Source organism: Trichomycterus rosablanca, chromosome 21 (genome assembly GCF_030014385.1).
Source record: "Trichomycterus rosablanca isolate fTriRos1 chromosome 21, fTriRos1.hap1, whole genome shotgun sequence".
In the NCBI taxonomy this organism is placed as follows: Eukaryota; Metazoa; Chordata; class Actinopteri; order Siluriformes; family Trichomycteridae; genus Trichomycterus; species Trichomycterus rosablanca.
Window position 1 is genome coordinate 2,736,089 of NC_086008.1, and position 13,410 is coordinate 2,749,498.

Below are 13,410 nucleotides of genomic sequence, written 5' to 3' on the forward strand. Positions count from 1 at the left end.
TAAGTAGACTAGATCAGCCAGTCGGGCATCTGCGTGGACAAGACTGACTAACGTCTGATGTATGTGGTGGGTGAGGGGGTGGCAAAAACAGCCTAGCCACTGGGAGGGTCTGGCTCTCACTGCCAGTCCCAAGCACGGATAGAAACAGGAGGGTTGTGTCGGTCTTTGTATGATGGAATTCTGTATACGTTACACTGTAAAGCGTCGGTGGCTCTAACATCCTCAGTCTAAAGAATAAATAATAATACATTGTACAAGTGTAATATAACAGTGCGGTATATTTACTACCACAAACAGTTATTTTTTTTTAAATAACATGTCCTGTAAGTATATAATTAATCACACAAATGTTTGTGTGTCTGCTGGTGCCTCTTTACAACAAATGATTTCCTATGGTAAGCCGCAGTCAGCCTGCAAACTTGCAGCTCATGTCTTAATAGAAGCACTGAAAGACTTAAACATGTAAAACAAAGCTGGTGTAGCTATAAACAATAACACACAGCAATATGTGCAGTGTTTTATCTTGCTTTAGCTTCATCCATGAAAATAAACTCTCTAAAAGTAAAATAGAAATTTAGTGCATTGTGAGAATCCTGATCTATTCTTCAGACTGCATTCCATGGGTGTGTTTGAAAACCTAGTGAGCTGCCTTGCTGTCTTACTGCCTACATAAGCAGCTGCCTCAATAGTGAGGATTTTAATAAGTCATCGACTCATAAGGCAAGTTATTCGAACGCCAATGCTGGGATTGCCTTCGGATGCTCACTCGTTCTTCACTAAAAAATACTGTTGAAATTTTAAGATACCTTAGTAGTGAGGATATTAAGGCATCTAGGATTTCGAACAGCCTCCTTCTCGGGAGTGCACAAAGGACGACGTAAAATGCTGTCCATGTACAGAACCCTAGGTTTTCGAACACACCCCATACTACTGCATGTTTCAGAGAATGATTTAAAATTAGATCAAGTGTCGGACACACTGAACTACAAAATAGATGGATAAAATACAAAATAATACACAAAATAGACACACATATAAGGCAGATGTGCTACTGGTTGATGATGCAAACTTGCATTTCAAGATCAACCTGCTTAAAAAATCTATTCAGATGGAAGGTCTGTGGAAATAAAACTGACCATACAAATCACTGAAATCATTTCACAGTCTTTTGAAAAGCTTAAATTTGCTGCATGTGTTATTTCTTTCCTTGACGCTTGGTTTAATTCACCAGCAACAGGAATTACGGCAGGTAAAGATGCGACTGCAGTTTTGAGGCAACTCCTGTACATTTTCCTTTAAAGCAGGCGTGCAATTTAGCTAGAGTTTGCGTTTGATGGACAAATCTATCCACACGTTGGAGCGCTTTTTAAACGCTTGAGAATTTAAATACTTGCAATTGTAAGAATCTTGTCAACAACGTTATCTTTGGCATCTTAACTCATATAATATTTAGCCGAGCACCACTAATGAACAAAACCAGAAAACCAGTTGCAGGAGAAACAAAAAAGCAAGAAAGAATTATGTTTACAAAGTCTTAATTAGGGAAAGCCCTCAGATAGCAGTACACACACACACACACACAAACACACACACACACACACACATACACACTGCTTTAGATAAGAGAGTAGAAGATATGTAGCCACGGAGAGAGAAACCAACACAGTCACCAACACAGTCACTGTGGAATCATTACGCCGCGCTTCAACCCAAACTCCTCGGACATCAAATGGAAGGTGTATCGTAACATTAGAAGTCTGGATTTGTGTTCCTACTTGGATATACCCTGCTCCTCTTGCTATGTAAAGCCTTCAGCATATTGGAAATTATTTTAGCTAATCGAAGCTATCCACTTCTATCGCACCTCTGCTCTGACCATGGCTTGTACTTGGGTTTGGAAATATTGGTTCACCCCTACAGTGCATTGTCTTTCCTTTCTTCTGCTCCTTCTGGGGCCTCGTTTTGGAAACGCCAGTCCTATCAGCTCCCCCGAGAGGCACCGAACGGCTCCGGGGCTAGACGAAGGCCGCGGAGGGGTCGTGGACCCCTCGTTTCTGGAGCAAGACGGTGAGGTGGATATGCAAAATCTGCTAGAGACTGTGAGAGGACAGTTTCTCCGAACCTTCAACCTGTCGGGCCACAGGCTTTCGATGCAGCCCGGTGCACACAGGGTGGAACCGCCAGAATACATGCTGGAGCTGTACAATCGTTTTGCTAACGACAGAACGTCCATGCCGTCTGCTAACATCGTGCGGAGCTTCGAAAATGAAGGTAGATTTTATTTCGTTTAGCATCATTTTAAATTCTGAAGTCTTTGGTGTAATTTGGAGAGAGAAATATAATATGATAATTACTAATATTGCTAGTGTGTTGTTAGATGATTGCTATGGTATTTCTGATGATTTTTGAGCAGTCGCTAGCTGGTTTTAATAGTGTTGCTATGTCATTGCTTAGTTGTTGTTATGGTATCTCAGATCTTTGCTGGTAGTTTGCTGTGTTTTGTAGTTGGTTGCTTGTATTGGTTGAGTTACTAGGTGGTTGCTATGTTTTTTCTAGGTAATGGACTAGTAATCGGAAGGCAGCTGGTTCAAGCCCAATCACTGCCAAGTTGACACTGTTGGGTCCTTGAGCAAGGCCCTTAATTCTCAATTACTTAGACAGTGTACTGTCACAGTACTGTAAGTCGCTTTAAATAAAAGCATCAGCTAAATGCTGAAAATCCCAAGGTATCCCAAGGAGTTGGTAGAAGGTTTCTAGGTGGTTGTTAGGGTGTTGCTAGTGTCCCTGGATTATAATTACATAATGAAGGGAACTAACTGTTGCCCCTCATTAATTTCTACATGTGAAATAAAACCCAGCATTAAATGCTCGCTACATGTCAATATCGAATGAAAAAATATATACAAGGTGTTAATGTAGGATCTAAAGCCCCAAATAAGGTGTGTTGTTGTTGTTGTTTCAGAGTCGTCTCCGAGCCTCGTGGGTCCCGACGGCGTGAGGCGACATGCGCTCGTCTTTAACATCTCCATCCCGCACCATGAGCGAGTCATGGCCGCCGAGCTCCGTCTCTACACCCTGGTCCAGACCGACCGGCACCTGTATGCTGGCGTCGACCGCAAGGTGACCGTTTACGAGGTTGTGCAGGGGAACGACAGCTGGCCGAGACAAGCAGAGGAGGAACCGGTGCAGCTAGCGGAGCTGGCATCGCGGCAGGTATACGGCACCGACAACGGGTGGGAGACTTTCGACATGACTGCCGCCGTGCAACACTGGCGCAATCTAGACTCCGACACCACCCACAAGCTGGAGGTTCACATCGAGAGTCTGAACTCGCACAACAGCTCGGAGGTTGAAGGTCCCACGACAGACGGAAACATGGAGATTGATACCGACCCGGGGGAGCGGCACAAACCTCTGATTATCGTATTTTCCAATGACCAGAGCACAGATCACAGGGGGGAAAGACAGGAGTTAAGTGAAATGATCAAGCATGAAGTGCCCAGCCCAGGTCTGAATGACAACCTGGAGTTGGAACTCATGGATCTTTGGGGAGAGCTGGGGACTATGGGGGGTGGAGAGCAGGACAAAAACGAAGAACCGGACGAAGCCGCCCTGCTCCAGATGCGCTCCAACCTCATCTACGACACGGCCTCGAGGATTCGAAGGAATGCCAAGGGCAACCAATGCAAGAAGAGCTCGCTATACGTCGACTTCAAGGACATCGGTTGGGACTCTTGGATCTTGGAGCCTCAGGGCTACGAGGCATACGAATGCACCGGGGTCTGTACCTACCCTCTGACCAATCACGTCACTCCGACCAAACACGCCATCGTGCAGACGCTCGTGAGCCTCAAAAGTCCGAAGACGGTCTCCAGAGCCTGCTGCGTCCCCACCAAGCTCGATCCCATCTCGCTCCTTTACCTGGACGATTCGGGTGTGGTCACCTATCAGTACAAGTACGAGGGCATGGTGGTGGCCGAGTGTGGCTGCAGATAGTCCTTAAGGAACGAGACGAGGGTTGTGATGTGTGGTCAGAAACTCCAAATAAAACGGAAAATAGAAGTTGGAGGAGAACAAGCTAATATCAGGATATAAGGAGCTCCGAAGCCTAAGGTCTGTTAAGGTGATAAACAGAATCAAAAGACTTTGTGACTGATACGAAGCTGCTTTAATTGATTTTCCAAAGGGACGATAACAAACGAGGGAAAGTTTAAGTTCGGAAGCTATTCTGAGATTATCTAACGCATTGCAAGACTAATTCCTTTATAGACTTTGTTTCTAAATGAAGACGACTATAATTCAAAGCAATTTCTAAGAAAGAATTCTTGCTTTTCTTAAGTTGCCTATTCGACTTGCTATGGAAATGTCTTGTATTTTGTCTCTCCCAAGGTTTAGAAAGGGTTAGAAAAGTTCTAAATCCATCTCATTACAGCAAAACTCTGGTTTTAGAGGGCCGGTGAACTCCAAACATTCAAGGGTCACGAAGCTGACCCCTGCAGAGGCGCAAGGCCTGTGAACACCGCCAGGATCCAGTCTCTTCAGCATCATATCAGCATTCCCCTCTGCCCTGAGTCAATACACAGCTTCCTAAATTCGATACGGGCCATCCAAGGCAAAGCAACGTGGTTATCAGAGAAGGAAGCGCAATGAAACAAACCAGAACGATGGAGAGCGAGATATTTTGCTGGTCGATGAGAAAAACTCTTGAACAGTGTTTCAGGCTGGTGGTTCGCATGAACACTGGACATTCTACAGTATTCTACAGGTTCTGGATGACAGAACTGAACATGTAACCTGTACTTGTACTTAATGCATACATGGCCAGATCAACCAAGGACCATTCATGTTTTTTTGTTTGTTTGTTTTGCTTTAAGCAATTTCAATCTATTCATTACCTCAGAACTTGCTTTTCTCTGTGTAATTTTTAAAGAATGCAGCACTTTGGACTAACACTGTACTATCAGGCCCATGAGAGAAGCAGGACAGCAGATGGAGGAAGTTCCACGCTCTTCCCAAGATCCAGTGCGCATCAACCCGAATCAAAAGGGGTGACGGTAGATGGGAGGTGGCGGGGTGGAGGTCACAGAGTTATCTTCGTCCTGTTGCTCCGCATGGCGTGCGAGCTAAGCTCCCATGACTCCGGCAGACAATGATAAGAAGGTGTCTGAGCTGAAAAACATGCAAGTGGCCATTCCAAGCAGCTATGGAGGTGGCAGCAATTCCACCGGTCCTAAACGTCGCTTCGATTTCCTGACCCCAATCTGGCGCGATGAGGGGGATTATTATTGTTTACGGCTCCTGTTTCCCAATTTGTTTGTGTTACCTCTATATCTGGCTCAACCTCTGTTGTTCTTCAGGCTAACTTTTCCTGTGTTAGGGAAAGCATTAGATTCAGTTTTAGCTCTTACATTTAGCTGTACAAATCTAAAAACATAAGACCTGAACAATAAAACCAAAACTACAAATTTTCCTTCAATGTTAGATGTCCATACAGTATATAAAACGTTTCTCTAACATCATAGAGCAAATCATTATAATATCACATCTTCAGAACATGCATATGCAGTGATGTTATGTTTGTAAATTTAAGCTGTTCTTCTTTTCAAAAACTGAATAAGTTAATGACCGTTCTGATAATCTAGCTAATATCTATCATCTATCATTCAGGATTGTTTTTAGATAGTTCAGCCCAACGTTCTAACACAGGCAGTATTAGATTTCAATTCTGGCTAGCTGAATGTTTTGTCTAGTTACTACATGTAGTGTACATCTATACATCTTTTAATGTATGATATTCTGTGCTACTTGCTTTCGCTTTTTGCTAATCATGTTTATTTCTTAAAATGAACTTTTCCAGTAAAAGAGAGCTCAAATCCCCTGATTGAAACAGATGATTTCTTTTTTGCGACTAAGGTTAAGCTATGAAATGTAATTTCATACTGCTGCTTTATAAAGAAAAAGCCTATTTATTGAGATTAATTTATTAAGTTTATTGTCGATTGAGTTTGTATATCATTATACTGTATGTATGTAAATAAATGTTAGCATATAAATATGTACATGTGCTTTAATAAATGTTTATACTATATTCTGCTTAAGTGGTGCTGTAAAGTCGTTATATTTAGCCTGTTTTCACATGGACCACTCCAATACACCAAGTATTTTACAACGTGACACCTCCAAAGATCTTTATTTAAACTTTGCTTGGATTAATAATGTACATGTTTCCTTCCAAAACAAATCCTAAACAATATAGAGATGACAGGAAGTTAATCTGTCCAAATGCAGCTGATGTGCCTTAAAATACAAATGTTTTAAGGATGTTTTAAACAGAAAATGATGCAAAGCACAAGTAGCACTTGTAAACCACTTCTCAGAACGGTAATCAAAGCAAGCGACTAATACACACAAACACTTCACAGTAAACAATTGAGAAAAATCACTCACGCACTCACTTTCTTAACCGCTTATCCAATCAGGGTCGTCAAGGGTGCTGGAGTCTATCCCAGCTTTTCAATGGGCGCAAGGCACACAGTAACACCCTGGACGGGGCGCCTGTTTATCGCAGGGCACACACACACACACACACACACATTCACCTGTAGGACAATTCAGTGTCTCCAATTAACCTGACTGCATGTCTTTGGACTGTGCGAGGAAACCCATGCAGACACGGGGAGAACATGCAAACTCCACACAGAAAGGACCCAGATCACTCCACCTGGGACTCAAACCCAGGACCTTCTTGCTCTGGGACGACAGTGCTACCTACTGAGCCACCGAGGCCCCACGATGGATTGGCATCCTGTCTGGATGTGTTACTCCATTACACCCAGTAATTCCACCAAAAAAACAGACTCAACCCTGCAACCCTGACCATGATAAAGCTGTGGTAAAAACATGAAAATGAAATAATAATAGAAAATTCATGCAGAGCTGCTTAGTTGGTCAATATTTACATATTTTCAGTATTTAGCAGACGCTTTTATCTAAAACGACTTACAGCACTGTGACAGTATACTGTCTAAGCAATTAGGGTTAAGGGCCTTGCTCAAGGGCCCAACAGTGGCAGCCTGGTAGTGGTGGGGCTTGAACAAGTAACCTTTTATAGTCGATTACTAGTCCAATACCTTAACCTAGGCTACAACTGCCTGTGTAGAATATCTGTGAATGTTTTTTGTTAAAAATGATTTTAATATTTGATTTTAGAACAAATGTACTGTAATGAAAGGTTCAAACGTTCCCAAATCTTTTTTTAACCTGTGTTTTTACCATCAATAATTCTGGAGTTGATTCTGCATAAAAATAGTATTTTTTAAAATATTTTTTACAGTTAAGTGATTATTTTGTAAATATAAAAGCACAGTGAGAACTGTCCGGCTGCATGAGTGGATGTTTTCAGTGTTATGTTTGGTGATTACATGATATTATGGGGGGTGGGAGCTAAATATAGAAATCTGGGGTTCAAACACCCTGACAAAAATACTAAAACCCTTCCTGTACTTCCAGTTTTTCCATTAGGAAGCTATTTACAACTTCACATCTGGACACTGTCAGCTAATGATGGACCACCCGCCGCTAAGCTGAAATAGAACGCTATTAGCATGTGTACTGGATAAACACGCTGCACACCAGCGGCGGATGATAGATCAGAATAACGTTAGCATTATGCTATAGAATAAAAACTTTAGAATACAAAGTTGTTGAAAGGACTGCTTGTCAATTAATGATGCTATAATAAATCTGAGCAACAATCACAGGACTAATTAGTGCTGCTTTTTATTTACAAACTCTGATGTAGTTATTCAAACAAATCAGTTTTAATGAATATTGTTTGCATATCAGATTCCTGCAGATCCCATTTATAAGTTATGTAAGCACATTAGGAGCAGCACGGTGGTGCAATGGGTGGCGACGTCATCTCACAGCATGAAGCAAGCATGAAGTGTTTTTTCTGTGTGGAGTTTGTATGTTCTCCCTGTGTCCGTGTAGGTTTTAGTCAGGCTAATTGGAGCGACTAAAAATTCTGTGCGTGTGTGTGTGTGCCCTGTGATGGAATGGCGACCTCTCCGAGGTGTTTCCTACCTTAAGCCCAATGAATCAGACCCACCACAACCCTGACCAGGATAAAGCAGTTGTAAAACAGACAATGAATGAATTATTGAATAAAGTCATTAATTTCACATGATAATTAGAGCATGTGTCTATCTATTTCCTCGGCTGCTCCCGTTAGAAGTCGCTGGCGGATCGTGATCCGCTTTATTAATTTGGCACAGTTTTTACGCCGGATGCCCTTCCTGACACGACCCTCCCTATTTATCCGGGCTTAGGACCGGCACTACAATGCACTGGTTTATGCATCCTAGCGGCCAGGTACCTATAGGACAATTCAGTGTCTCCAATTAGCCTGGCTGCATTTTTTTGGACTGTGGGAGGAAACCGGAGCACCCGAAGTAAACCCACACAGACACGGGGAGAACATGCAAACTCCACACAGAAAGGACACGGACTGCCCAACTTAGCCATCGTGCCGCCCATCATTAGAGCATGTGTGAAGTTGTGAAAAATAAGTAAAATATAACGTGAAGTGTCACACGTGTCCACACAGGAATTTTGTCTGTAAGAAAAAAATTACATTTAAACACAGCACGTTGTGACATGCACACATTTACTCCTTTAATGCCCCTTAAACAATAAAAAAAACTCAGGTACTGCTCTTATCATTACCCTTTTTGGCATTTTAGATCCATTGTGTATCAGCTTTGAAGACTGTTAGCACAGCAGAGCAGTTGTCATACTGGTCATAGACTCAAATTTGCAGGCCAAGCTGGCATGGGAAATCATTAAATAACCCAAACAAGCATGTGCCTAACTGCAAGCAGCACTGATGACTCCAACAATAAAAAGTAATTGAGACTAGGAAATGAGGTCCTGTTCTGTGAACGGACGAGTCAAAAGTGGAATTTTTTCACATCACTCCATTATAGGAACCTTTTAAATCCAGCCAGCATGGTCGTAAAAGTGTAATGGTGTGAGAATACTTTGCTGCTTTAGGACCTGGTTGACTTGGACACACCTGATAGAATCAAACAGTTTGCCCGGTACCAAAAACCCAGAAAAGAGAACGTCCAGTCTTGAGTCTGTCATCTGAAGTTCAAGAAATATTGGGTCATGTGGCAAGACATTGAAGAATGAATGAACGACTGAGATGGTGTGGAAAGATCTTAGACACTAAATTGCAAAAGTCCATAAGCGCTTTATAGTGGGCACATTCATGCGATCTGGCAAAATAAAACGTGGCCCAACATTCCTCCACAGTGATCTTCAGCAGTTGGAAACGTTTGGTTGCAGATGTTGCTGCTTAAGGTGGCACAAACAGATGTTAAGCTCAAAGGCAACTACTTTTTAACATGGATAATAGGTGTTGCATGACTGTTTTTCAATAAATAAAACGTTTAAACATTTATTCAGCTGCTTCCTCGTGTTCTCTGTCCTGTGTTACATTTGGCATCAAAATCTGAAACCATTTCATTTGAAATCAGAACGGAGAAACAATTTTTTAAGACTGTTTATTGACAAACATTACACCAAAAATAAATTACACAAATAAAAAAGAAGGAAAAGAGGACTTGGCGTTAACAGGAGACAGGATGAGCCCAGTGCAACGTGGATATTTACTTATGCTGCGGATATGCTCTAATTGCCCTTAATGGAGCGGGAGAACGGTCCGGCTGAGGGCCGACCCCATTCAGCCCACGGCCGCTTCAGGTGATGTGAGGGAGATAAAGTGATGAGGGAAGTGATAGAGTGTCGGCTCGTCGCCGGAGACGTCATCCGGGCCAGTGTCCATTTCCAGAGAGTACAGCGGGCTACGTGTGGGACTGCAGGAATACTTTACCCGCCCTGCAGCCATACTTCCTAATGTACACGTGTACACCCAGCTGTCCACTCCTGCAGGGCAAGTCTAGCAGGTACTGGCAACCCGGATTTGCATGAAAATTAGGGTCATTGTGAAAATGATGCACAGATATAATAATAAACGTCTCTGCTTGAGTGCACACTCAATCGTTCGAGTGATTAGTGCAGTAAGGGTGCTCGGGTGGGTTACTAATGTGCTGGTGTGGGGGAATACACAGGGAGTAGCATGCAGATGGCAGCAGACACATTCAAACCTTCAGTAATTGTCTGTGTATCTACATCCTCATAACGTCCAGTGTGGGTGTTGTGAGCGCAGCAGGCATCAAGAGAGCAAAGGTGAATTTAAGGATATTAATATTGTGTAAGAAAGGAAGGAATATGCCCATATACAGTATATAAACATGTTAGCTGTAAGGTGATATATTATTATAACATACATGTATCCTCTGGATTTATGTAGATGTAAGTTTATAACATACATGAAATACCCCATAATAAAAAGTGTGCATGTACATACAGTGTATCACAAAAGTGAGTACACCCCTCACATTTCTGCAGATATTTAAGTATATCTTTTCATGGGACAACACTGACAAAATGACACTTTGACACAATGAAAAGTAGTCTGTGTGCAGCTTATATAACAGTGTAAATTTATTCTTCCCTCAAAATAACTCAATATACAGCCATTAATGTCTAAACCACCGGCAACAAAAGTGAGTACACCCCTAAGAGACTACACCCCTAAATGTCCAAATTGAGCACTGCTTGTCATTTTCCCTCCAAAATGTCATGTGATTTGTTAGTGTTACTAGGTCTCAGGTGTGCATAGGGAGCAGGTGTGTTCAATTTAGTAGTACAGCTCTCACACTCTCTCATACTGGTCACTGAAAGTTCCAACATGGCACCTCATGGCAAAGAACTCTTTGAGGATCTTAAAAGACGAATTGTTGCGCTACATGAAGATGGCCAAGGCTACAAGAAGATTGCCAACACCCTGAAACTGAGCTGCAGCACAGTGGCCAAGATCATCCAGCGTTTTAAAAGAGCAGGGTCCACTCAGAACAGACCTCGCGTTGGTCGTCCAAAGAAGCTGAGTGCACGTGCTCAGCGTCACATCCAGCTGCTGTCTTTGAAAGATAGGCGCAGGAGTGCTGTCAGCATTGCTGCAGAGATTGAAAAGGTGGGGGGTCAGCCTGTCAGTGCTCAGACCATACGCCGCACACTACATCAAATTGGTCTGCATGGCTGTCACCCCAGAAGGAAGCCTCTTCTGAAGTCTCTACACAAGAAAGCCCGCAAACAGTTTGCTGAAGACATAACAACAAAGGACATGGATTACTGGAACCATGTCCTATGGTCTGATGAGACCAAGATTAATTTGTTTGGTTCAGATGGTCTCAAGCATGTGTGGCGGCAATCAGGTGAGGAGTACAAAGATAAGTGTGTCATGCCTACAGTCAAGCATGGTGGTGGGAATGCCATGGTCTGGGGCTGCATGGGTGCAGCAGGTGTTGGGGAGTTACATTTCATTGAGGGACACATGAACTCCAATATGTACTGTGAAATACTGAAGCAGAGCATGATCCCCTCCCTCCGGAAACTGGGTCGCAGGGCAGTGTTCCAGCATGATAATGACCCCAAACACACCTCTAAGACGACCACTGCTTTATTGAAGAGGCTGAGGGTAAAGGTGATGGACTGGCCAAGCATGTCTCCAGACCTAAACCCAATAGAACATCTTTGGGGCATCCTCAAGCGGAAGGTGGAGGAGCGCAAAGTCTCGAATATCCGCCAGCTCCGTGATGTCGTCATGGAGGAGTGGAAAAGCATTCCAGTGGCAACCTGTGAAGCTCTGGTAAACTCCATGCCCAGGAGAGTTAAGGCAGTTCTGGGAAATAATGGTGGCCACACAAAATATTGACACTTCAGGAACTTTCACTTAGGGGTGTACTCACTTTTGTTGCTGGTGGTTTAGACATTAATGGCTGTATATTGAGTTATTTTGAGGGAAGAATAAATTTACACTGTTATATAAGCTGCACACAGACTACTTTTCATTGTGTCAAAGTGTCATTTTGTCAGTGTTGTCCCATGAAAAGATATACTTAAATATCTGCAGAAATGTGAGGGGTGTACTCACTTTTGTGATACACTGTATATCCATAGGATTCATTTTAATATTGTATTATATGGTGTATCCATATATGTTAGCATAAATATTACATTTATAAATGCAATTTTATTAACATAACATTTATAAATATAAGCTGTATGCTAAGATATGTTTTTTCTTTTTTTAAACATTCATGTCATTTGAGGAAGACGCTTCCTTCCTTCTTACCAATGCCACAATATATATATTTAATATAATATATGTTCTTATGTATAAATAGTTATATATATTACATATCTGTCAAAAAACACATCACACATGCATATTTCTATGGGCCACACATATACGTCAATATATGAAATTGTTCCAATTTCTATTAAGATTCATATATAGTTTGCACAAATATGGGCATATATTTTATATGGGTCATTCCTACAATTCGGTGCCTTTTGTGTCCCCAGTACTGATCATTGTATTTATTAAGTTAATTTTAAACAATACAATTTCTAAACATCTTAGTGAAATAATGAACACTTCCAAATACTAAACACTATGTTTTCTACCCCCCAAAATAAAATGACTGTATACATACTGTTTCTATCTCTTAGATAGCAGAGGTTTCCCCACATCCCCAGTGCTGTACATTCTGATTTAGTGATGATATATGAGGTTTAATCATGAAAATATCTCAGTCTTTCATTACAGTTTAAAGGTTTGATTAAGTCCCTCTAAACCTCAGATTTATTTTTCTTTATGAGTTTGATTTTATTGCTGATTATGAGAGTTTTTCACATGTCCCTCAAGTTGCCGTCCACCCTGTTATCTCTTACTACTGTCTCTTAAAATAAAGAGCTGTTTTACATACTGATTTTACTTATTAAACTCCTCATTTTAATGTTGTTTTATATTTTATATTTGTAAATTTACATTTACATTTTTGGCATTTAGCAGATGCTCTTATCCAGAGCGACTTACAGAAGTGCTTCCACAGTAAACATTAGTAAGCATTCATGTATTGTGAGAAGTGTGTGTGTGTGTGTGTGTGTGTGTGTGTGTGTGTGTGTGTGTGTGTGTGATCTTTAATAGTAAAACCAGTACAGCGAGGCCACCCAGTGGATCACTAACAGAGCCACAGTAAAACCAAAACCTGTTAGCAAATTATGTGAAGAATAAAAGCAGATTTCTGAGTAAAATAGCTTATTGTTACATTTTCCCCCACTTAGACAGGCGTCTTTTAATATATTAATCATTACTGAGGGACTGTGGGTCATGACCTATTGTCCTGTTATTTCTGACTTTCATTACAAACAGCTGTGCTTCAGATAAATTCTTGTTAAATCTTGGATCCGAGATATTTAAGCTTTTTCTGGACAGAA

General features: G+C 41.7%; 1 protein-coding gene across 1 annotated transcript; it reads left to right on the forward strand.

Annotated features, from left to right (window-relative positions):
- Window positions 1–1,877: 1,877 nt before the first annotated feature.
- Window positions 1,878–5,956, forward strand: bmp10 (bone morphogenetic protein 10). Its single transcript, XM_063017929.1, has 2 exons — window positions 1,878–2,271; window positions 2,963–5,956. The coding sequence occupies exons 1-2, from the start codon at window positions 1,878–1,880 to the stop codon at window positions 3,994–3,996; spliced, it is 1,428 nt and encodes a 475-aa protein (XP_062873999.1). The 3' UTR covers window positions 3,997–5,956.
- The last annotated feature ends 7,454 nt before the right edge of the window (window positions 5,957–13,410 follow it).

Coding starts and splice junctions, on each gene's coding strand:
- bmp10 (XM_063017929.1), top strand. CDS start 1,878: ATGGCTTGTACTTGGGTTTGGAAATATTGGTTCACCCCTACAGTGCAT. Junction 2,272..2,962: donor GCGGAGCTTCGAAAATGAAG/GTAGATTTTATT, acceptor TTGTTGTTTCAG/AGTCGTCTCCGAGCCTCGTG.